Raw genomic sequence first — 25,285 nt, 5'->3', positions numbered from 1 at the left:
CTGGACACGAAGTTTAAGAAAAAATGAAGACTTTTGGAATTTGTGATCCTAAACAAGTCAAAAAGGGGCCTAGAGTATTTGTGTGATTATAAAAGCTTCTCATTAAGGGTAAAATTGTAAGTTTAAGCTAAATTATTACCAAATTTAGAAATGAGTCATTCTTTTTAGAACAGACCAAAAAGGAAATAGGTTCACATAAACTGGAACGAGGGGAGTAACATTTTTTACTTTTGGAGATTAATGAAGCTTACCAAGGCTTTTCCTAGTGTAATATCCATATCTACGTTTATGACTACTGTCAACAGTTGTACATATTATTCAAGCAATGAAATGGTGGTCTTTATTGCCAACTTCAAAACTTCACTGCTCTTCCAAGCGAATTCTTATTTCTACAGCTATTGAACAAAATGTTCAGGCCAAGAGCAATACATAGAGCAACGTTTCTGATAGAAATATGCATACATTGTTGCAAGGAAAATTTTGCGACTTTTAACGTTGATGAATTGCCTCAACCATGAGGTCAGGGATCCCAATGGAAGGTTGGTTAGCGATTAGGGTACACAGATCACAGACTGAAAAAGAGGCCCAACTTCTACTACAACTTCAACAAGTAGAGAATCTAAGAAACAAAAAAACACTGAAATACGTGAATGTTTCATATATGTACAGCCAAAAATTGCCTGATCCCTGAAGGAATGGACGGCTAGTAGTCATTTATCCGAACCTGTGAAGCAAAAGAACAAATCAGTTAACTATTAGGTAGCCTTGTCAACTAGCAAACACATTATCTATTCAAGTTTGGCCTGATTTCGTATTTGTAAGCGTGTTGCTAGGCGTGAGAGATAAGCATCCCATAGCATTGGATTTGTAGTCAACTTTCATGCATGTAAATAATGGTAAATTAGATTTAGTGCATCTCCTACAAATAACTGAATGCAACACAAAATTTTAGCCTTCTTTCAGGAAGCAGATTTAAAGATAGAAAACACAAGTTTTTTATTTCTAACGGAGAAATCCCTGAGAGTCGGCTGAGCACAGTTTGAAATTCGGTGGAAAATGGGTTGCTCCTCTACCCTTCTCGACTTAAAATACTGGGTTCTCGTCTGCAGTAGGGTTTGAACTCGTGACATGCGCCTAACCGCACATCATATGTTCCGCTCTCACCACAGAGGATCGATGGGCAGATACATAGGAAGAACCTAAAAGATGACTGATCAGTACTTACGACAAGGCATACTTTTTTAAATACTGAAAAGAATACTAGGCCACGTCACATTAGCTAGGTGGTTCTTACCCTTACTTCAATATAGCATTTCTATCACATGATAGAGCATGTCATGAAAGGCTAGGATTATTGGTTCTTACCCTCAGTTCAATAGCATTTGATGGAACTACATGATTTCACTCTATCTTTCACGGAAAAAGGAAAACCTCAGTGTACATGCAGGCTAGATCCTAACCCACAAATGTGTCAATCAAGCAAAAATGCATAACTCCAGAGGAAACTATTGGAAGAACACCTTCACCAGAAGAAGTCAGCTCCAAAAAGACACATGTACTTCCCAACATAAAAAAACAGTCCATAAGAAAGAATAAGATAAGAAATATGATATAGTACAACCACAGAATATATTAAATCTTAGATCTAAAATATAAACCTATGTAAAACATTTGTATGGTTTAGACCCTGTATCTACTGTAATTCTCCACAATATCCATGCACCATACAAGCAAAAATAGCATTACATTTTCAATTTGGCACCAAGTGTGTGTAAATTCACTTTTATGACAGCCTCATTAAAATATTGCCTTTTTTATTAACGAACCAGGTGTGAGCAAAGCCTTAACAATGCTCAAATCTGAGAAGATAAGAAACCAGAGTGTTGTGCTTATTGATGCAAAAGTAGCCTTTAACACGAATTCTCTTTGACGTTCTCTTTCCTACAAGTAGGCAATCCTACATATTGATGCCAGTATCATCCCATATTTTCTGCATTATCCGCTTCTAAAACAGAAAGCCTTTTATCCTTTTGGTAGACAAAATTTATTCTGCAAATATCAACTACATTAATCTGGGTATATTTGTTTTATGGACAAACACTGCCTTTTTTCTCTTCATATATAGATGACATTCAAATAAGATAACGTTTGAAATGGTGTCATCATAATGTGACCATCTTCAAATTCATATATCAGAATCTCCATTGCATCAAACATTTTGTATACCTACCTATATATAATTCACAAAATCCCTCGATAAAAGAACAAGACTAGTACAAAATAAGACGTGGTTAAAGGACACTAACCACGAGTACACTATGTACAAAGCTGTAGCTTCTTATTTTCTCTTGAGTCCTGACGTGATTTTTGTTAGGTCCTCCTTTTGTTGCTAAAACAAACAATTAAAGTGAGCTTTCAGAATGAAGGTAATGTAAGATACAAGAAGAACATTACTGAATCCAAACTAGTTCCAAACCTTATATAACCGGTTCCACCAGCTGTCAGATCTTGCTTGCAATAAGCGCCACTCATTGGCCATTTCATACTCAATAGTGTTGGGCTGAGAACAATGAGAAGTAGACACTGCTTCTCTCTGAATAATAAACACGATAAAAAAGGATTGATTAAGCTAGACAAACGTGTTCAGATGGTATGTCTTTTTTTGTAATACACAGTAGACAGGAGAGAGACTGACCATTTCCCGCTGCAGTTGTAGTCTTAGTTTGTCAACACATAAATGCCCAGCTAATGATGTAGGGTTTCCTTCCGTTTTAGGAAGAGATACAAAGCTTGCAACGAGCGGCCTGCGCATTAAAAAACTTTTAGGCAATGGGAAACCATCCTAGCCAAACATGTTTGAATATTATGCTGTTCCGTTTCAGGTTCACTCGAAAAAAATAATTTATATCACCTTACTCCTTCCCCATAACTTTCACTAAATGAAAACTTTTTTCTCATTCAAATTTTTTTTAAGTAACATAAATTAACACTTCATTAAAAATTATTTTAGGCTTTATGGTGCCACTAACCTAATATAAAAATTAAAATATAACTATTTTCACAATTCACATTATTATTGTAAAATTTCTTTTATCAAACTCGAATATAATAATCTAGTCGGATATCTCACTCTTAACCTGTGTGCTATTCATAGTTGGTCATATCTTATTTCCTGGGGCAGAAGGAGTAGTCAGCAAAAACTCTAATATCTAACTAAAACATGTATTATTAACACCAAATTTGTACATTAAGATCCTATGTTTCTCTGTTTAAAAAGGTAAGAAAAGAACAACAAGACACATTGGTATCTGCAACAAATCATGATGAAACACTCCCAACGCCTTCCCTAAAAAAATTATGATAAAGTAGAGGCCTTTCCATAAGATCATTCCCATATGATCGTATATGAGAAAAAACCAATATCAAAGTAAACAATATCTTAACAGCTGCTTCACTGGGTACCAGATGTTTTATATGATGACGAGCAAGTGGAAAGAAGGGGGGAGGAGACCAGAAAAAAAGAAGACAAATTAATAAATAAAAAGCAGGGATCCTGCAATTGATATCCACTTATCCAGCAACCAGGTCTCTTTGTAGAAAATCAAAAGGTTGCAAAGAAAACAAGCTGATCCCGTTGTATAGTCACAAGTGATATTAAGGAAATCAAAAGATTAAAATAAATTTGCTGAATGGCCTTGTGATTAAAAAACAGTTACAGTGGGGCACCAATGACGGAGGGCAAGCCAACGAGGGCAGATCAAGCAGGGCAACCAAGCTTCTAGGAATGAAAGCTTCTGAAAAATGGGTGCACATGTCACCTTAGGCAAATCCCACATCGAAATGGGAGAGAAAAATGGAAAGCTTAACACAACACAAGTTCACATGTTACGCGCGCTTTTGGGCTCGATGATGGCGTAGACCAAAAGACAAATCTATGAGCTCTATTAGGCCAAACAGATAATACATGTCATGGACTTGGGTCGTGACAAATATGGTATCATAGACTCTTTCTCAGTATAGTGGTGCCTAGGGGTGTTCATAAAAACCAGAAAAACAGAACCAACCCGACCAAAAACACAAATACCTTTTTTGTTTGGTTTTGAATTTAAAAACCGATCAAATTTAGTTTGGTTTTGGTTTTAATTAAAAAAAATCCGAAAAGACCGAACCAAACCGACTATAGAAGTAGCAATTTAAAATTTATTATTACACCAATATATAAATTTATTTATTTCTTTAAACAAAGATTCTAAAATTTTATGGTACATAATGATTATTTGCACTTTTAGTCTAGTTCTTTGCTATTATAATAATCAAGTCCCTGCGTGAATGAGGGATACTTTGTGCATTGTGCTGCCTTTTTTTTGCCTTTATGTTCTAGTTTGATTGGTAGATTTCTTTTGCTAAGTATAAAAAATTATTTCATGCTAAAAATAATTTATTTTTAATTGAGTACTTAAATTATTCATCACTATTTGATTCAATTATCATTAATATATCTTGATAATTGATAAATTTCTCAAAGAGCAATTGGTTTGATAGCATTACGTTGAAAATGTAGTCGCCGGAATATGTGTTTGGTAGTGTATGTCTCATATTTAAGAAAAAGCCGATAAACAACCGAACAAACCGAAAAACCAACAAAAACCGGCATAAACTGAATCGATTAAAAAACCGACTTAATTAGTTTGGTTTAGTTCCAATATTTGAAAAACCGACTTTCTTGGTTTGTTTTCTTTTTAGGGAAAAATCAATCCAACTTAAACCATCACCCGTAGTGGTGCCCCTCAGTAAGGACGTTGAGTCCTAAGAGGGGGTAAATGTGACGCCTATGATGCAGGGTAGGGAGACAAGGCCGAGTCAAGCAAGACTGGTAAGTTTCTGAAGTACGGGTGCACATGTCACCTTAGGCGAATCCCACATTTGAATGGGAGAGAAAAATGAAGAGTTTTGTAAGGCACAACACAAGTTCACATGGTACGCGCGCTGTTTGACTCGATAATAACATAGCCCAAGGGACAAATCAGTGAGGTCTATTGGGCCAAACGAACAATATGTGCCATGGGCTTAGATTGTGACAACAACCCTATCTATTTGGTGCCCGGTACAGAATTCAGTTAACACAAAAAAAAAAGGAAAAATGAATGCCTCGCTCATGTTCACAAAAAACCAGGTCTGGAACTCAATATTCATGTAAAACCAACAGAGTCTACTATGTTAATTTAGACGTACCAAAACAGTCTACTACATGGAAACAACTTTGCCAATTTTTATGTTTTGAAGAGAATGTGTTATTCTAACCAATCTAACTAACCCAATGAACTACTCTGAATCCTCATCCTAAAATTCATCTGGACACTCAAGCATTCAATAATTATTGTGCCAAAAAGAATCTAGAATATAAATCGATATATACCTCTGATTTGACACCATTAAGCATCCATCAGCCAACTTTTTAGTAACCCTTTCTGCTCCTTCTCTTGTTTTGAATGCAACTAAAGCTCTACCTGCCAAATCAAAAGAAATGAGGTTAAAACCAGGCACCCGGGATTTAGCCATGAGCAAAAGTGGCATTTCTTTGATTAAATACTGTCCACTCTCCCGTAGAAAGACAAAAGAAAACAAAATAAGGAAATGGGACAGGGATCGTTAAAATAGCATAAACTTCATATATCATTTTGACAGATCCAAAAAAAAAAAATATTCCGATTAGATAACCAATAGAAGCTTATAGATGGAAAGATTGACCAGTTGAAAACATACCAGAGTATGGGCTAGAGAAAGCAGTGCGCTGGACCATTTTGGTTGTGCAGTTTTCTCTACATGCATGCCAGATAATATCCTGCAATGTTATGAACACAATCATCAGTACGTAGGAGACAGCTGGGCAAAAGCTATGAATACAAGCCAGCCCCCCTCCCAACCAATTGTTGGAGCTAATAAAAAGGATATCATCGGACCGATAGGAAACTAAGAGCAGGGCAGAAAGTGCATGTTATGAACATAGTACACGGTACAATCTAGTCATTTTCTTTCACCAGATAAACATAATTTCCCCTGAAAATTTCAAGGCCGGGTACACAAACTCCAAGCTTTTCCCCTGAAAATTTCATGGTCGTGTACACGAACTCCAAGCTTTGGTAGCATCCCCAGTCCACTAGTTGGAAAAATACCGAGGGTAACAAACAGTATTGTTAAGGGCACACTTAATGTGCACTCAAGCACTGAAGCTAGGTGAATCCCTAGTTAGTGATTTGTGTCACTTTTAAGAGTCGCTTTAATACAGGCATAGGCGGACCCAGGATTTAAAAATGGAGAGGGCACTACTATCTTTAATTTAGACGAAGGTGAGGACTTCACCTGTAGTTGTTGGGTGTCGGCGGATGCCGGTAAACTTCCGGTGATGACTGACATGTGATGTGAGTGAATTGAAGTGAAGTTGGGTTTGATGAGGTGCCATGTGTCATTCTATTGTTCTGCCATTTGGCTTCATGAGGTGCTTTTGTCTTCTGCTTTTAATTATAGATAGATAACTAATACGAGGACCAGTGAGGGACTTGGTGAAAATATGAGCAAGCTGATCATTCGACTTCATAAATTTTGTAGCAATATCTCCCGAGAGTATCTTTTCTCTAACAAAGTGACAGTCAATCTCGATGTGTTTAGTTCTCTCATGGAACACTGGATTTGACGCAATATGAAGAGCAGCTTGATTATCACACACAAGTCTCATCTGACTAATCTCACCAAATTTCAACTCTTTGAGCAATTGTTTGATCCAAATTAGCTCACATGTCGCCATAGCCATTGCTCGATATTCTGCTTCTGCACTAGACCGAGCATTCACATTCTATTTCTTGCTCTTCCAAGACACCAAATTTCCTCCTACTAAGACACAATATCCAAACGTAGAACGTCTATCATAAGGTGATCCTGCCCAATCAGCATCTGAGTATCCAACGATCTGCTCATGGCCTTGATCCTCAAACAATAAGCCTTTGCCTAGAGCTGATTTTAAATACCGAAGAGTGTGGACAACACATCCCAATGACTATCACAAGGAGAATCCATAAACTGACTCACAACACTCACAGGAAAGGAAATGTCAGGGTCTAGTCACTGTGAGGTAATTTAATTTACCAACCAACCGTCTATATCTTGCAGGATCGCTAAGAGGCTCCCTCTGTCCTGGCAGAAGTTTAGAATCCGGATCCATCGGAGTGTCAACAGGTCTACAACCTATCATTCGTGTCTCCTCAAGAATATCTAAGGCATACTTCCGTTGTGAGATCACAATACCTAAGCTAGATTGAGCGACCTCAATACCCAGAAAATACTTTAATCTGCCCAGATCCTTAGTCTAAAAGTGCTGAAAGAGATGTTGCTTCAACTTACTAATACCATCCTGATCATTGCCGGTAATAACAATATCGTCAACATAAACGACCAGATAAATACAGAGATTTGAAGCAGAATGTCGATAAAATACAGAGTGATCAGCTTCACTACGAGTCATACCAAACTCCTGAATAACTATGCTGAACTTACCAAACCAGGCTCGAGGAGACTGCTTTTGACCATAGCGGGACCGGCACAACCGACATACAAGGTCACTAGACATAAGAAATTGCTGAAGGTCACTGGTTGCTCCATATAAACCTCATCCTCAAGGTCACCGTGAAGAAAAGCATTCTTAATGTCCAACTAATAGAGAGGCCAATGGCGAACAGCAGCCATAGATAGAAAAAGGCGGACTGATGCAATTTTAGCCACGGGAGAGAAAGTATCACTGTAATCGAGTCCAAATATCTGAGTATATCCTTTGGCAACAAGACGAGCCTTAAGTCGATCAACCTGGCCATCTGGACCAACTTTGACTGCATACACCCAACGACAACCAACAATCGATTTACTCGAAGGAAGAGGAACAAGCTCCCAAGTACCACTCGTATGTAAAGCAGACATCTCGTCAATCATAGCCTGTCGCCATCCGGGATGAGACAGTGCTTCACCTGCAGACTTAAGGATGGAAACAGAGGACAAAGATGACACAAATGCACAATGGGATGAAGACAGATGATGGTAACTTAAACCGACAAAATGAGGATTAGGATTAAGTGTGGACCGTATACCTTTTCGTAGTGCAATCGGTTGATTAAGAGGAGACAAGTCCGCAGTATTAGCAGGGTCAGGTGTAGGATGTGAATCAGCTAGGCCTGATGTTGGGCGCGGACGACGATGATAAGTCAGGAGTGATGGAGCTGTAGAAGGTTGAACTGGACTAGGTGGTGGCACTGGAGCTATAGTTGGTGGAACTGGACTCGGTGGTGGCACTGGACTCGGTAGTGGCACTGGAGCTATAGTTGGTGGAGCTGCAACTGGAACTGTATGTGGTGGAGCTATGTAGGAAGATGAATGGGAGATGGGGACTGAATCTCCAAAAGAAGGAACTGGTAGCACTTCAGAAATATCTAAGTGATTAACTTGATTAACTGAACCTGTGAAGTATGATTGGGTTTCAAATAAGGTAACATCAGCAGACATAAGAAATCGCTGAAGGTCACATCGATATCCCTTTTGCGTTCTCGAGTAACTCAGAAATATGCACTTAAGAGTACGAGGAGCTAACTTATCTTTTCCTGGAATAAGGTCATGAACAAAGCACGTAATCCCAAAGACACGGGGTGGAAGAGAGAACAAAGGTAAGTGGGGAAACAGGACAGAGAATGGAACTTGATTTTGGATAGTTGAAGATTGCATATGATTAATAAGATAATAAGATGTAAGAACTGCATCCCCCCAAAACGCAGCGGAACATGAGATTGTATGAGTAGGGTACGAGCAGTTTTAATAAGATGTATATTCTTTCTTTCAGCTACCCCATTTTGTTGGGATGTGTACGGACAAGATGTTTGATGAATAATCCTATGGGAGTTCATAAACTGCTGAAATGGGGAAGAGAAATACTCTAGAGCATTATCACTACGAAATGTGCGGATAGAAACCCCAAATTGATTTTGAATTTCAGCGTGGAAGGTCTGGAAATAGAAAACAACTCAGATCGATTTTTCATCAAAAATATCCAAGTGCACCTGGAATAATCATCAGTGAAACTAACAAAGTAGCGGAATCCCAAGGTAAAACTGACCCGACTAGGACCCCAAACATCTGAATGGACTAAAGAAAAAGGTGACTCTGCTCGATTATCAAGAAGCCGCAGGAAATGGGAGCGGGTATGCTTACCGAGCTGACATGACTCACACTCTAGAGTGGACAAGTGAGATAAGTCGGGTACCATTTTCTGAAGTTTTGACAAACTGGGATGTTCTAACCATTTATGTAATAAATCTAGTAAATCGGTAACGGGACAAGTTATTGGAGGAAGACAAGATGCGAGTCCATGTGATTTTACAAGGTAATAAAGTCTATCTGATTCACGCCTGGTACCAATGATCCGCCCCGTACTGCATTCCTGTATAAAAACAAGGTCATCAAGAAATAAAACAGCAGATTTGAGTGATTTGGCTAAGCGACTAACGGCTATGAGATTAAAAGGATTACCAGGAACATAAAGAAGGAAGTGAACTTGCTTGACTTATTGTAGTTGCCATGGCTTGAGACCCATTGGCCATTATGACTGTTGGAAGAGATAGAGAAATGAAATACTAGTGAAAAGAGATTTGTTACCAGAAATATGATCAGAAGGTGAAGATTAAGAGACACAAGTCACGCTACTATCTGTTGGAACAACGAAGGCTAATCTTGAAGATGTCTGTTTACGTGCTTTGTACTGAAAGACCTCAATATAATCCGGTAGAGAAACCATCCAACTTTGTAATATTGGATTCCATTTTGCTACAACCAATTTTTCAAATTCTTGATTACAACTTGTGTGGTTAACCTTGGAATGCCATATCAGAACACCTTTTTTTTTTTTTGAAAACATTGTTCACTCGCCGAAAAATAAAAAAAGGTTGCCGAAATTATGATGAAACTTGAATAGACCGACTCGGAATGATGTCCTGAGAAGGCTGTCCAAAAGGAGTTTCGTCAGAAACTGACCGGAAGTCGGTCCACGCGCCGGTGCGTGGACAAATCTCGCCGGAAAAAAAATCACTTTGGTCAGGGCGTGACGGCGCATGGATGGGTTTTTCCGGAGGGGTTTTGTGGGGTTTGGTTGCCCGGAGATGGAGAACATTGTGGTGGTGTTGGTTTATGCACAACAATGGTAAAAAGTGTTTTTGATCCAAACAGCTACTTAGATCGCCGAAAAATTGCACGGTGACGACTGATTTCTTCCTGAATGTCGTTGGAATGACGCATAACGATAATTATCTCACCAATGCTCTGATACCATGTGAGAATGCACGGGAGAAAATATTATTGATTAATATTGACAATGATACAATGAGCCCTATATACATATATAATACATATCCTACTCCTAATACATATGGGATTAGGGTTATTTACTACTATTTAACTATCAAACTAACACAGATTACAAAACCATGGTTAATCGGAATTTCAATGCATTACTAATCAAATTAGCCTCTTCATCTATCCTTGCACTGATTATCTCATGTCCATACTTATTAAGAATCGTTCTTAATACACTTCACCTGGTTTAAGTCATCAGTCCTCCTCTTCAAGTATGCTAGTTTATACATTTCTTTCTTCACTTCTCACACTCTTAGCTTTTAGTAAAGCCATCTAAGGCTTCCTCTCTAGCTTTACTAATTTTTTTAGCTTACTTATACTTTTTAAAGGCTTTCCGTCTTTTGCTATTAGTTACTTTTTATGGCATTCTCTTTTGCTTTAATAGTTCCTCGCACCTTGTCATTCCACCAACAAGATTCTTATAATCTAGTTCGGAGAAAACACTCATTGGGAAATACCACCTTGAAAGCTCTAGTTTGTTTCCGAGCTTTGTTCAGTTGTTCCCGAGGATATGATTTCTTTGGAGGGTGCAATCTCTTGCTGCAAGAGTGGGTCATGGAGGATGCCCCCCAATTATTGATCAATTGTGTTGTAAGGGCCAACAGAAGTTGCACTCATTATGAGAGAATGGGTCATTGGAACGCCTCAAACAACGTTGAGGAATGGTACCACTTTCTAACACGTCGCGGGAGACCCCATCCAATAGAGATTGTCCCGCATGTACAAGAGATCACTCGTAAAAGCACAACAAAATATATTTCTTTGAGTTAGAGGGATTAAGAGGAATCCAATCATACGCTCCTCTAAGGTTTCTAAGCCAATTTGGCTTAACCTAGGAGTGCACCTTCATTCAACATGGTTTTGTCTGAGAACGACTTCAACGAAGAAATGGCTTTCCCGAGGGCTAAACACCTGCAACGGGATTAGGAGTTGATGGCAGTCGACATGGATCAAGATGAGTGGCGTACTCCCGAGTATAATGCTTGGATCATGCAAGACAATTATTCTCTTTTGCCGAGTCGTGAAGGAGAATTGGTAAGTTTAGAAGTTTGAGAAAGGTAATAACGGCAAACCAATGCACAAGGCATCCTGCGTTCACGCAAGGACTGTCGAAGATTTGCACCCCAAAGGGTATAATGTAGACAGCAATACCCTAATGCAATCATTAGTGGCTGTTTCTACAGCTCAAACCTGTGACCTATATGTCACACAAGGTTCCCTTTCTTTAAGAAAGATATGACGTGTGGTCATTTAGGCAAGCAAGTCAAAATTCGCTCCCTTCCTACCCCTTTATTACACTATTGAGCATTTCTCAAATCAAAATGTTCAAAACATAGAAAATAAAAACATTCATATGCACCGAGGCGAGGGGGGATGTGCATCATCTACAAAGTTTGAACCGTGCCCCCATTTCTTAGCTATTAAGAGAAAAGAAACCTTAACATATTCGAATAACTTCGTAGACACGTGTCTTCATATCTCCAGAACGTGCTCCACTGCCCCTCGGGGATTTTAGTCGCCAATATATGTTGCTTTGCATTTCTAGTAAAGTGGGTTGCGTAGAATTATGAACTCATTGACTTTAACTTTAACTTGCGTATCTTAGTGTCATTAAAAGGGTTTATGACGAGTCACATTTTAGGCATGCATGTGACGAGATAGGCAGCAGGAAATTGACGGGAATACACTTAATCAAGGAGAATACATACTCCTTTTATCACATATATAAAGCGAGCATCAAACAGTGAGCTCATAAACTCACTTCGTTCGTTGGAAGACAACGTCCTCTAGGGCAAGAATAAACAAAGATTGATAAGAGGAAGTTATAAAAAGGAGAAATTTCTCTTTGCATTACATACGGCGAGAAAGCGTTGCTTGTGCCAGTATCACAAAAACACTCTGCAAGTTAATTGTTTGCTAGTGAAGACTATAATTATCTTAGTGTTAATTTGAAGAGACCCTATGCTGCTCAGACTCGGGTGCGAGTATCCAATCCAGATGCGGATCTAGAGATAAAATCCTTCATAATCCAAATTTTAGGATTCAGGGTACGAATCCAGGAATGGATATGGGTGGGGGAATTTTGGCTAAAAATAATTCAAGATTCTAAAAATAGATCTATAAGAATCTATTCTGCGGAAACTTATAGGTAATCGAGTGCAGCCAATAGCTCAACCTTTCATTTTGAGAATTTATCAATTTGTAGGCACTTGGTTGAGAGTCTATTGGAAACAACCTCTTTGTCCGTCCAGAGTAGGGGTAAGGTTGCTTACATCTCACACTTCCCAGACCCCACTTGTGGGAATACACTGGGTCGTTGTTGTTGTTGTATCAATTTGTAGGCACTGGACACTAATAGGCAGCAGCTAACATTCAATCTTTTATTTTTCATTTATAGTCGAATTTGCCCATGGAATGTGGTCAAAGTATGTGATCTCGATTGACCAGACCTAGTATGTATCTCACACCCTTACCACTACTAGTATCGTGTCGACACCAGTGCGACAACTAAAATGAAGAGTCCGCGCAATATAGGAAGAGACTGTAAAATAATTTTTATGATAAGGTAGTTAAACAAAAAGAGAGGAATGGGTAACACGATGGACACATAAATCATAACCTTGCATCCAGTTAAACACCACAAATCAAAAGAAAACTCCTAGAAGCATGATGCTCCCCCAAAGGGAACAATCACAAAATTGGTATCAAGTCAAACTAGATAATATCACAAAGTTAATAGGCAAGGAATAGGGTATTACCTCCACCTCTCCTGATGTATATTCGGGATTCAAATTTTCTAGTAAGATAAGCGCCCCTTGCTCATTTGCTGTTTGCATCACTTCCTCCCACGGCTAAATATAAAAAACAATGAAAATGATAGATATTTTATCAATTGAGCTTATATGGACAAAAATGATAGGTATCTTTCACCGACAAAAATATCATATCATCTAATAGAATGTTTTGCTACATAGAAAAGCATGGGCCTTTTTTTTTTATGGCAATAAGCGTAGTGTAAGATACGCCACACAAAACTAATAGTTTCAATGTGTGAATCATAGCTCTACTAAAATAAGTGGTCAGAGCTCCACATATGTTAGGAAACTTCTAATCTTAAATTTGTGGACAACTTGACATGGGCATAAAAGTAAAAAAACTAGCAAGTTATGTGCTTGAGTACTTTATTTTCTTTGAATAGATTTCTTTTCTATTAGCATGGTTATATTCAAGAAATAGTCAATAAATAAGTTACGATAGATTTCTTCCCGTGTATCTACGTCTTGGTAGGCAGATTTACCCGGTGCCTGTGCTGGCAGGGGGTAACAGGTACTCAATGAAACAATCAAGGTGTGTGCAAGTTGATTACGACACCACTATTAAAAATAAAAAGTTATGTTACATTATGTACTACTCCCTCCATCCCAATTTATGCAGCGGTGCTTGACCCGGCACAGAGTTCAAGAAAGAAAAGAAGACTTTTGAAACTTTTGGTCTAAAACAAAACATAGATATTTGTGTCGCTGTAAATCATTTTATTAAGGGTAAAGTAGAAATTCTAAAGATAAATTATTTCTAAATAAGGAAATGCTAAGTTGCTAGGACTCTTCCCTTTGGTGCCACACCCATGTCGACACGATGTGAGTGTGGGTATGGGATCCACGCCAGATTTGATCAACTGATTTTGGGTACTTTGACCAAACTCGACGTAGAAATTCATAACAAATACGATGATTTTTGAAATCAAAACAAAAGCTATGGTGAAATTGAAAATAAAGGAATACTTTGTAAGTTTCCTTTTACTTTTATCACCTTCCCGGATACTTCTCTTGATCAATATTTTCTCTTTCTCCGAATATCTTGTAAGTTTTTCACATAATATCTCATAATTTAGACATATTTTTGTAACTTTATTTTTTATATCTAAATTACTTTTAGCTAAATCATCTAAATCATCATACATGTATGTGTAACTAGATCCGCACCCCGAATCTTTAAAATCAAGATCATGAAGGATCCAACCTCTAGATTCGCACTCACATCGATACTCACACCTGAGTCCGAGGAACTTAGAGGAAAGGTAATATTTTTTGAACTGACTAAACAGGAAATAGTGCCATAATTGAGAGGAAGGAAGCATATTTTATGCAAAAAGCATCAAGACCGTAAGTCTGTAATGTTATTTTTCATTCAATCTGCATTTCACTAGTAAAAGAAAAGAAAAGGAATTTATGTGCAAGCGACAGTTTTGTTGATGAGCGAAGTAAGAGCAAATTATAGTATAGAGTTTCCACATTACGGATATCAAAAAGAATGATTGCATTCGCACGCATCTTTATAAACTTCAAAGACAAAACAAGCTCTCTTCTTTGTGTTATTTGCCATGCGGCCCATGTCAACATTTTTCTTTGTGCTTATCAATTAACTTGAAAACTATCACCATTCTGAAAAACCGAGCAAATTTTAACATAAATCCCACTATTTGGATCCATCACACATGTAACTATTAAGCAAATAGACCATCCACCTGCTACCACGGTCCATTCTATGAAGATTGCGCATATCATGAGAACCGGTAAGTTCATAGTGAGTAGAAATCCAATGGACATTATTTGTCTTTTATGTTAGGTTCAAGCTTAAGTATTGCAACATCGGACAAACAGCTTTTAGTCCTGACGCATACTCTTGAGGCCAAATACTTGGATTGTAACATAGAAAAGTTTTGACATGCTCTGAGATATACACCAAACCCTAGAAAGGAGTTTTAGACTCCAAGGACTTTCGACAACACCACTAAAGTCAAGAGAAGAAATGGAGAAGTTCCACGGATCCCTCCTAGACCCTTAGTTATCTCACCTGGGTAAATTTATGTTTCACAACTAAGAAGAAGTGAAGAACTACCATAATCGCCGAAATTTTCAATTCATTCCATGAAGACGAAGCTTTTAAGTCTTATTCATTGAGTTCACAATAGCTTTTGTTCCTAAAGGGATTTGAAACTAATTAGTATACACAGTAACCAAGAATACTATTCCTAAATAGCTAAAAACACTAAAGCAAGTCGTTTATGAGGTTATGTTGTCCTAACCTAAGCATAATATTTCACCCTTATTTGTATTTCTTTGGTAATACAAGAACAGGCCAAACAATGACCTAGACTTCTTGGCTCAAGCAATTCGTTCAAGGTCACACTTATTCCATAATGATGCTCTCCCAACCTTGTCGACCAACACATGAGCCATTAAGCTTGATCTTTAATCAACTTGACCATGCCACAATAGGGAAAGCAAGAACTTGACTAAAGGAATCAATTTAAGAACAACAAAAGAAACAATTCTGAGCTCAAATTACCGACAACGTGCCTTTTCAAAACATTTCACCTATATTTATGACGTTAGACAAGCTACATATATCTCCTAAAAATAATCAGCATATCAGATAGAGTTACTTAATTGGTATAGGACGTAATCAGCATTGTAAATAGGACCAAGGATAGGATCACTTACAGGTGCCTTAAACCACTTGCTTGACTCCTGTAATTAAAAATAAAGTACGATATATCAGTTTGATATATGAATAAAAAGATTATAAATAAAACAGCTTAGCAGCCATGATTGAGAGCATAAAGTTCCACCAAACTATATCCATAAGCTAATATCATCTCACAACAGATCACATGCATCTGAATTAAGAATAAGATCTCAAAAAATCATTATACCATAAAGTCTAAAGCAGACAAAGGATGATGACAATAGAATCAAATCACACACCCGCCAGCAGCAAGTAAATCCAAGCTATTTCTTTCACCGACCAAAACCAGATAAAGGAAAAGAGCAAAAAATTTATGAATAAACATCCAACTTTTTCCAATCCTATAGGAAAACATAATTTGACACTAACTAGTTTCTACGAAATCATCAGTCAAACTTTTTTCTTTCACTGAAAGTAGGATAAGATGTAAGAATAATATTGCTTTCAGATTCTTTTTAAAGAATACAGACTTTTACCAACAAAAGCAGTATGCGAGTCATCCTCTAATTTACAAGCATATCGACCTAGCATCTTAATTCTCCATAATTACTAGAATTTAGCATCTTTTTTATATCTTCGGCAGCAACGAGAATCCCGGACATGTTGACAGTGCATTCTTGTCTGCAGGAAACGATTTGGAATTTGACTCCTTGAAGTGACCACAACAACTAATTCTGGTGGAATTCTTTTCCCTTCAACAGTTTTTCCGTGGCTGACAAGGAACTCAGCTAAAACCAGTACGTCATAAATCATCTGATCTACATTGGACTAAGTTTTTTTCTTTAAGATTCAACACTATGCTACAAGCAAGGGTGAATTAAACACCAGTAGAACTTGCCGTATTCTCAGATATAGAGATCATTTTTCAAGGTGAGACTTTTGAGATATCTGATTTTTATTAAATTGTTTATGTGAATGGTCTAACTGGCAAGCAGTTTCCAGAAACATACAGAGAAACCTTGCACGATTATCCAAAAGTTTGATAACATAGGCTTATATTTATGCGAAGCACTCAAGGAAGCAAGTTTCTAAAGTTGGCAATGTCTTGAAATGCACAGTGCAAGGTGAGGGGTTTAGGTCTGGGTAAGTAAGGGAAATCTCAAGGTATAAGGGAATAACAAAAAATAGGAGGAAGAACACAGAAGAAAAAGCTATAAATGAGGCTAAGAATGAATATTGACTATAAAGAGAAAGAGAAGACAACGTGGGTTCAATTTTATCTTTTATGGAAACATATACCAAAATAGATCATGCTAGTGGTATAGCAGTTTTCTTGTTGCCATACTAGTCCTCTCGAATTTGGCTTCAAATGTGTTACTGCTTTGTGACTGAAAACTTGGACTTCCTACCCTAAACCTCTTTTTCTTGTCATTCTCTTTTTGCTCATATTTCACCAACTATCCGCTTACGTAAATACAACCGTTAACAGATCAGTGCCTTAATTTGACAATACGGCGCTCCAAAAGACAGTTAACTGGGAACAAATTACTAAATTAAGAAAAGAGATTCAGTGCCTATGCCTTCACAATAGTTTGGAACAGAATGATGTACATGTCAAAGTTGCTTCAACCTAGAATTATATCCAGGAATAGCCGACTTAAAGCTGAAGGCTTCCACTTTATGGAATCTGTTTTCCAACCTCTGTTAGAGTCAATGAACATTGGAATGATGCCAATAGCTGATACTCCAATAGCCGCTCCGTGGCCTCACATGCTGCCCTCACCCAAGCTGATTTTGGTTGGGCCTAGTAGCCTCAACTTTAAATAGGCTCAAAATATCTTAGCCCAACCATATCAAAACGGGTAAGGCTGGGCAAACATCACAGGCCAAGATCATTTTAATGCTCTAGTACAGCACGCTAACATTTAACGGGCCAAGGTTGGGTCCAATGTAAAAACAGCTAGGAGTGGCCCTTCATTTTTTGAATTGGCTCCATAATAGACCAAACCATTAAGGAGACAGGTGGACCACCTGGCACTTATGGCGAAATAGTTATGGCGAAATTATTTTCTCCTGACCGTTATCCAACATTTTTTAAAATGATTGTTTTTAGCCATAGGCTAACAGCCCAAAACAAAGAACAACTCGGTGTAGAAACATTCTATGTTCACGCATAGTTCAAGAAAGGGACGCAACCCAAAGGGGTGTGATGTAGGCATCCTACCTTGTCTCAAACTTTTATGGCTAATTCCACGACTCAAGTCCCTGACCTATAAGTCAGAGAGATAACTTTACAGTTGCTCCAAGGCTATCCTTCAAGGATAAACTAGATAGCAAGATTAGATGGTTCCAAAAAAAGGAAAGGGATCGTTCTTCCCGAGACAAATAAAAACGGAAGTGTATTACATACAATAGAACAGAAGGAGCATTCAAAAGTTTTAAAAGATTTAACTCTAGATATGTGATCTTTATCATGTCTTCGCCTTTTCCCGGCTCCACTCTAACTCTAGGAAACTTAAAATAGAGTTTCATCGCTAGTTGGACTCTAGTTCATGCCCCACATCATTAACTGGTTGATGTGTTAGACAAGAAAATACATGGGCCCTAGACCAATGCTATATCATCCTAATATCTTAATCTTTGATTTCAAGTCCTTAGCAACCTTATAATCGGTTCTTCTACTTTTTTAATATGGATAATCCCTCATATTATTTCAACTCTTGATAATCCACAACTAACACATCATCTTTTATCTATAGTAAAATCCAATTAGCATAGCACATCACCAGACCTAATTCTCTAATTGTTTTTTTTTTCAATAAATTAAAATTTGTTTGAAGGATGTCACACCAAAATGGTGTCAAACCTATTTACAAATTAAGTGGCTAAAACCATCATTTTCTAACAAGTTGTTCCAACCATCTACATAAATTGGTATTTTTCTATTTATAGCAAACCAATATATGCAACAAAAAAAAGAGCTCATAGTAGGAAGAATACATAATTACCCCTTTAACTTGTCCCATTTTTCCAACTACACACCTATTAACCCCTATGAACTTGTTCAAAGTGAAATTATTACTACCCCACGTGATTAAGATCAGATTTTAGTTGGGCAGTGATACTCACGCACTACATATATATTGCCACGTCACTCTTTTCTAAAATGTGATTTTTGGCTTTCTTTTTCACTATTTCTCCCACCATCTTCTACTCATCATATTTTTTTTATTTCATTTTTTTTGATGACCGAGAAATCTGTCTGGGACCGATCTTTTGGACCAACCTCAGCCTTCGAAATTCGTGGATAATGGGCCCGCCCCTCTACCCTTCTCCACTTAAATACCAGGTTTTGCTTTGCATGGTGTAGGGGCTTGAACCTGTGACCTAAGACACAAATCCACAACACAAATCTTCTACTCATCATATTTTTACCGGTTTTGAACCACCAAACAGCCATCAAGCTAAAACCACCCGTTGAATCATCACAAAAAAACCACCAAATCCAAACTACTACCAAGCCACCAACGTCTAACTGAGAATCAATAAATGAAACAAAGCTTGTTCCTAAATAGTGAAGAAAAAACCGTGATAACACTAGTCTTATTTTCCCTTTGCTTTCTTATGTATATAATGAAAATTTTAAAAACCTTATTAACACTACTATTGTCCTTGTTTCCGGAAAAAAAATTCCAATGCGAAAAAAATGCTCAAAAGTGATGTAGTGTATATTTTGACAAGAATACTAGACTCGGTAAAGAGAAATATATAGTTTTGTCGTTGAAGTAAATTTCTAGAGAAAGAATAAAGGATGACCTGTTGTTTTCTTTGGCTCAATTAAACAATTTTATTAGGGTTTTATTTCCTATGGCTCAAAAAATTAATTTTAGTGAGACAAAAGAGTTGGGCTTGTGGTTAGTGAGATATAAATGATGGGTCTTTGAAAGAATGGAGAAAAAATTATAGATGGAGTGAAAGAAAAGTGGAGTAATGGAGCTTGGCCGGTCAAAAATGGATTTTCCAGCCAATGTTACTGATTTTTTGGTCAAGAGTGCTTTTCTACTTGCTTCTCACTCGTTTGATAGAGAGTATAATCACTTTCTATGCCATGTCGGAAAAAAAAAAGATGAAATAATTCCACTTCAAAATAATTTAGGGGGGCTATAAAATTCTCACAAAGTTTTAAGTGTGTAATTGGTAAACTGAGACTAGTTGAGGGGGGTAATTATGTATTCTCCCTAATTCTAATTCTAATATTCCCTCACATGCGAACAACGTGCTCTTGTGCTTCCCATATAAGACATCCAAAAGGCATAAAGAAGTAATCTCTCCAAGTTGTCCAATTTTCCAGGTCTATCCTCGATGATCTATAATCATTAATTTGAGCTCATATAACTCAAATTAAATGCCATCAAAATTTCATGGTATGCGGCACAAAGAATTACACCTTCTTAGTAGCTTTTATATCAACGCTCTCTTCCACACCTCCCCATCTCAGGGTGGCTTCCAATAAAATGAACTCACCGTAAAAGACTTTACCTTTCTCCCTCTAACCATACAATCATATCCTCCCCTTCACTACTAATGGACAAATCATATATCATGTGAAGACACTCGGAACCAAACTGTCTCACGATTTCAATTTGGTTAGAAAAACTTCTCCTCAGCATCAATCTCCTTCCTTTCAATCTCCTTCCTTTCAGAGTCATGCAACAACTTTCCATTACTGAACCAAACTCTCATTCTTTATCGCTATACAGCAAATTCATTGAGTAACAACTTATAATTTGTAGGTCAAATTGGAAGCTATCTCACTGAGGAAATTATCTCTTAGGTTCTGTTACAATTTGACTAGAAGAAAATGACCCCTACAAAGATCTTTGTGTTCTATTTTCCGATTTCATGTTAAAAGGACCATATAACTAAAACAACATTAGTAATAGGCCATAAGACCCATCTTCCCGACCTACTATGAGACTTGGCTCTCCAAATTTAATGAAATGTTTTAGCTTGTAAAACATAGCTTTGCTTCAATTCAAGAGATTTTGCTAATTCTTCATATGTTATACTACAATCAAAAGAGAAGATGGTCTAGGAGCCTCTCACTAGTATGGAGAAGTACATAATTCCATGTAATACCATCATTATATCATCAAAAAGAATTAGTTCTTTATCAAATCTAGCGTCACCAGCTTTAAAAAAATTAAGTTGGTTATGCGCAATTTTATCTAATAAAATATTAAACTTAGCAAGAAAATGATAGTGCTCGAGGCACGACTTACGGCAACGGGTCTCCGAGTGACTTCGAAGCTCTTCCCTTCCGTTCTCTCAACTTCCTTGGGGGACGTTCCCGTTGATACTTTAGGCAACTTGCCTAAATTATCAGCACGTTTACCTAACATGTTACTTTTATCTCTATCCTCTTGTACTTTACGAGCGTCAATGTTTGCTTTCTTCGAAGGTCTGCTATCCAAGGCAGCACTATCTTTTCTGATCTTCATGTTCTTGTCCAGTCCACCAGAAAGCTTACTATCTACAGATTTCTTTCTTTCTTCAGAAGGAACAGCACTTGTTCCCAAAACCTTTTTTTCATTTCTGCAAACAGTAGACTTCTCTACACTGTTCACACCCTTGTCCTCTGATAAAGTCACAGAACCATTGACTTTTATTCGTTTTGAAGGCCTATCTTCCAAAACGCCAAGATCCTTGGGAGATTTTCCTGTTTCACCAGCTTCCACCAGATTGATTGGAGGCTTATTAACTTTTTTATCATCCTTTTCATTATTAATTTTGCAGCATGCATTTTCTTCACTAATAGTATTTTGAACAACTGTAGTGGCTGTGCTGTTAACAATCTGCACAGGCGCCGGATTTCCTTTCATTGTTGATTGCTGTTTAACGCGAGAATCATTTGCATCCGGTCTAACCGGTGAAGTTTGCACATTTACATCACTTTTTCCCACTATATGGCTCAATTTTCCAGCAGCTTTGGCAACTCGCGAAACATCATGTGAGTTTTGCTCACCAGGGGCAGAATTCGCTTTCTTAGTTGTTTCCTTATTAACACGTGAAACATTTGTTTCTCTCTGTAAAGCGTCCTGTCTAACCAGAGAACTTTGTGCATCCACATCAATTTTTCCATCTAAATGACTCGCTTTGGAAGTTCCAAGATCATTTAGTGCCTTTAACCCAAAGGACTCTTTAGTAGTAGCTTGATATTCCACAGCATTTTTATCACCGTTCTGGTCAGAAGCATGTTTGAGGACGTGACTGGCCTTTTGACTCACCTTCCTGTTAAAAACATACTTGACTGTACCAAAAATGTAAACAAGTTTGCATAAGAAATTAAACCTACAACAACAAAATATAATGAAACACAATAGTAACTTTATATTATTCCATTTAAAATCGAAACTTATAGTATGGTGACACCACAGAGAGAGGACTACCCAGGGAGCTGAGGCACATACCATCCAGCCCACCAACTTTGTCATCCATCTTATCCAATATTGAACATTTTCCAACATCAAAAGCACGGTAGAAAACAAAGTCAGCCATTTTAACTTCTTCCTCTGATGGTTGTGGATTACTGTTGTCCTCTGAAATGCAGACAACATTGCATTTGCCGGCAATAGCTTCCTGGTCAAGTTAATCGACAAGAAGTTAAGCAGCCAACTCTCTTCCAGTTATGAGGCAGCATTCACCGACGATAGGCATATGATAACATTACAACATTAAGCACGCAACATTAAAGATAGCTATATGCAAATTCTCAGAAATAAACAGATTTATACTGGAAGTAGAGTAACTATAACGAGACAATCAAACAGCATCAATATGATGTATAATTCACGTACCACCAGGGAAGAGAAAAACAGATCACAGCAGCAGCTGCCGTTCATGATACCAATTTTTAGACATAAATGAGAGCTTATATTTTAACAAAGGCAAACATTTTCATTTAAAAATTGGGATAAAAGGGACCAACGCATATACTAGTTGTATTACAAAGTTACGTGAGCCTACGGAGTAACATGTATCTCCACAGACAACAACCAATCCTTGAAACTTGCTGGAAAGCAATGTGTACTCCTAAAGTGTAAACAAATTGAACTACTACCATCTATATGAAAGTTCTCCATCCCTTTAAATGCTCTTTCATTTCTAACCTTCCATATTTTCACATGAGTCCCAAAGGAGTAATCTAAAAAACTCTTTTTTCTTTTTGTCTTGAACACCACCAAAAATAACATTCTCGCACTGTCCATGGCATTACCCACCCAAGTCTAAACATATTCAACACAATGCACTCATGCAACAGGGTAAATTCTTTTGTTTCCTCTTTTCCTACTTTAGAAGTTAGAATGGACACCCTGTTAGCACCTCCGTAATCTACTAACGGTTTACACATGACAACAACAACTACGCTTCAGTCCCAAACAAAATTGGGGTCGGCGATATGTATCCTTACTGCTACTATGGGCGTTCAGGCTCCGACTGCTATCCCTATTGTGCAGCAACCTACACCAGTTATCCATACTGCTATTCATGTTCCTATGATTACTCTTCCACGCGTGGTGCAATCGGGCCGGATAGTCTTCTATTGATGATGATGATAAGGCCACAACAAAGAAGATGGGAGCTTTCTTGAAGCTAAAACCCTCCTAATTTTTACATGTTCCTCTGCTTTGCCATTATCAGACAGTAAGTAGCCAGTTCAGATTTCCTTTTCTTTTTGTTCATCTTCCACCACATTAACCACTATGTAAGTTAGAAAAAAGCATCGAATTTAAATCTTCATCATATTATCCAACTTCAGCAAATTATAACATCTGCTTTAAGTTGATTTGCTGTCTTATTTCTTTTGTGCCAAGCCCATCTTCCCTTGAAGATTCACGGTAACCAAGTAGAAACAAGCAGAAGGGCCAAGCCCATCTTCCCTTGAAGATTCACCTTAACCAAGTACAAACAAGCAGAAGGGTCTCCACAAGAACTAAGTGAGTTTTACTAACAACATTGACAAGGTGCACAATTGATAGATATATATCGGATCAAATAGCATATAAATTGAATTCCTCTAACTACAAGTAGTTGGTTGAGATATAATTTATGCTACAAATAAAAATAAATGGTTTAAGTAATTCTACATAGTTAATTCCTATTTTAAGCTAAGGTAAAAGCAGAGAAAAAGAAAATGCAATAAGAGAAAGCAGTTTTACGATGCTCACCAATGGATTAACATTAGCCAAACCAGTGCCTTCACCTGAGGCAAGAAATATTTCATTCTCAACTGCCACTTTTACACCTTTCAGGTGATACAAGATCTCCGATAGCCGGAAAAACCAGTGTACCTTTATCTTCCTGGACTTATCTGGGTTTTCCCATATCTTTATGATTTTACCAATGTAAGGAAGTTGACCTTCCTTGTGCATGTATACACAATCATATAGAGCATACTCCACATCATCATAGGTAAAAGATTCATAAAACTGAACCTCCTTCCTCTTACCACCAATACCTCTCTTTCTACCCCAGACAAATTTAACTTCCTCTTCATTTTCTAGATCCGCTGAAGGCTCTACTTTAACTGTTTCTACCGAGGCCATAATTGTCTCCTATCAAGGCCTCTACTTTTTACCACACCGGTTTAGCCCTTGACGATTCTATAATGACTGTTTCCACCAAGATGCTGATTTTTTCTCACCGATTAGCCTGAAATGCAAAGTAAGCAGTATTAAATAACTTTTTATTAGTTATACAGAAATAAGTAATAACAAAAACTAAAGATATACAGTAGTAAAACCGACAGACACATTGCATTACAGGCCAAATACAAGAAGAACTCAACTTACAAATCAAAGAAAGTAAGTAACACCCATAACAAGATACAAGAAGAACTCTACTCAAAATCATCCAACAATTTTAAACCTAACAATGTCTAATGGGTACTGCTCGGTGCTCTTTTTCCGGGATAAGGGGTTAATAAAAATCCTAAAAAGATATTGTGCAGACAGAAATTCTTGGCGAAAAAAGGGACATACCAATGTTTGAGGTTTTGGCCAGAAAAACCCTAAAAAGGCGTCTTCTTCAATTTCATGCAAGATGTCTTCTATTTTCCGTATGATTTACTGTTGTGTTTTGCGATATCAATTAACGCCACCAATTCAAACACTAGCGCTGGGATAGAGCAGACGATGAAGGCAGTGAACTGTGAAGAAAGGCGCACAGCTGTGAAAACGCTCTGCTTATATAGGGGTGAGGGTACACATTCTGTTCCTTTTTCGTGTGTGTGGGGAGGGGCTTTGGGGGTTGTACATATTTTCGCAAAAGTACTTATTTACCCAAACCGCAACAATTTTTTACTGCTCCCACTTTC

At 37.6% G+C, this 25,285-nt stretch overlaps 1 protein-coding gene across 6 annotated transcripts; it reads right to left on the bottom strand.

Moving 5' to 3' along the window:
• Positions 1-339: 339 nt before the first annotated feature.
• LOC107768576 (protein ANTI-SILENCING 1) lies at positions 340-25,198 on the bottom strand. Of its 6 annotated transcripts, none has more exons than XM_075243821.1 (12): positions 24,951-25,198; positions 24,138-24,621; positions 22,359-22,548; positions 21,192-22,219; positions 15,945-15,971; positions 13,200-13,292; positions 5,764-5,842; positions 5,417-5,507; positions 2,696-2,804; positions 2,477-2,593; positions 2,307-2,389; positions 340-724 (listed from the first exon to the last, which is right to left on the bottom strand). In XM_075243821.1, the coding sequence occupies exons 2-11, from the start codon at positions 24,513-24,515 to the stop codon at positions 2,339-2,341; spliced, it is 2,163 nt and encodes a 720-aa protein (XP_075099922.1). In that variant the 5' UTR covers positions 24,516-24,621; positions 24,951-25,198; the 3' UTR covers positions 340-724; positions 2,307-2,338. The 6 variants fall into 6 exon arrangements, with proteins under 6 accessions (XP_075099922.1, XP_075099924.1, XP_075099926.1 ...); XM_075243823.1 differs by having other exon boundaries at positions 22,380-22,548; XM_075243824.1 differs by lacking the exon at positions 340-724 and adding an exon at positions 865-1,199 and having other exon boundaries at positions 22,380-22,548.
• Positions 25,199-25,285: the final 87 nt, after the last annotated feature.

The sequence above is a fragment of the Nicotiana tabacum genome, chromosome 22 (genome assembly GCF_000715075.1).
Source record: "Nicotiana tabacum cultivar K326 chromosome 22, ASM71507v2, whole genome shotgun sequence".
Classification (NCBI taxonomy): Eukaryota; Viridiplantae; Streptophyta; class Magnoliopsida; order Solanales; family Solanaceae; genus Nicotiana; species Nicotiana tabacum.
This window is presented reverse-complemented; position numbering and strand designations above follow the sequence as displayed.

Bases quoted from the DNA above. Each gene is read 5' to 3' on its own strand.
- LOC107768576 (XM_075243821.1), bottom strand. From the start codon at position 24,515: ATGGCCTCGGTAGAAACAGTTAAAGTAGAGCCTTCAGCGGATCTAGAA. The intron at 5,508-5,763 runs GTATGTTTTCAA...TTGATTTGGCAG, and splicing joins TTTCTCTAGCCCATACTCTG to GTAGAGCTTTAGTTGCATTC. The intron at 2,594-2,695 runs GTCAGTCTCTCT...TTTATTATTCAG, and splicing joins TACAACTGCAGCGGGAAATG to AGAGAAGCAGTGTCTACTTC.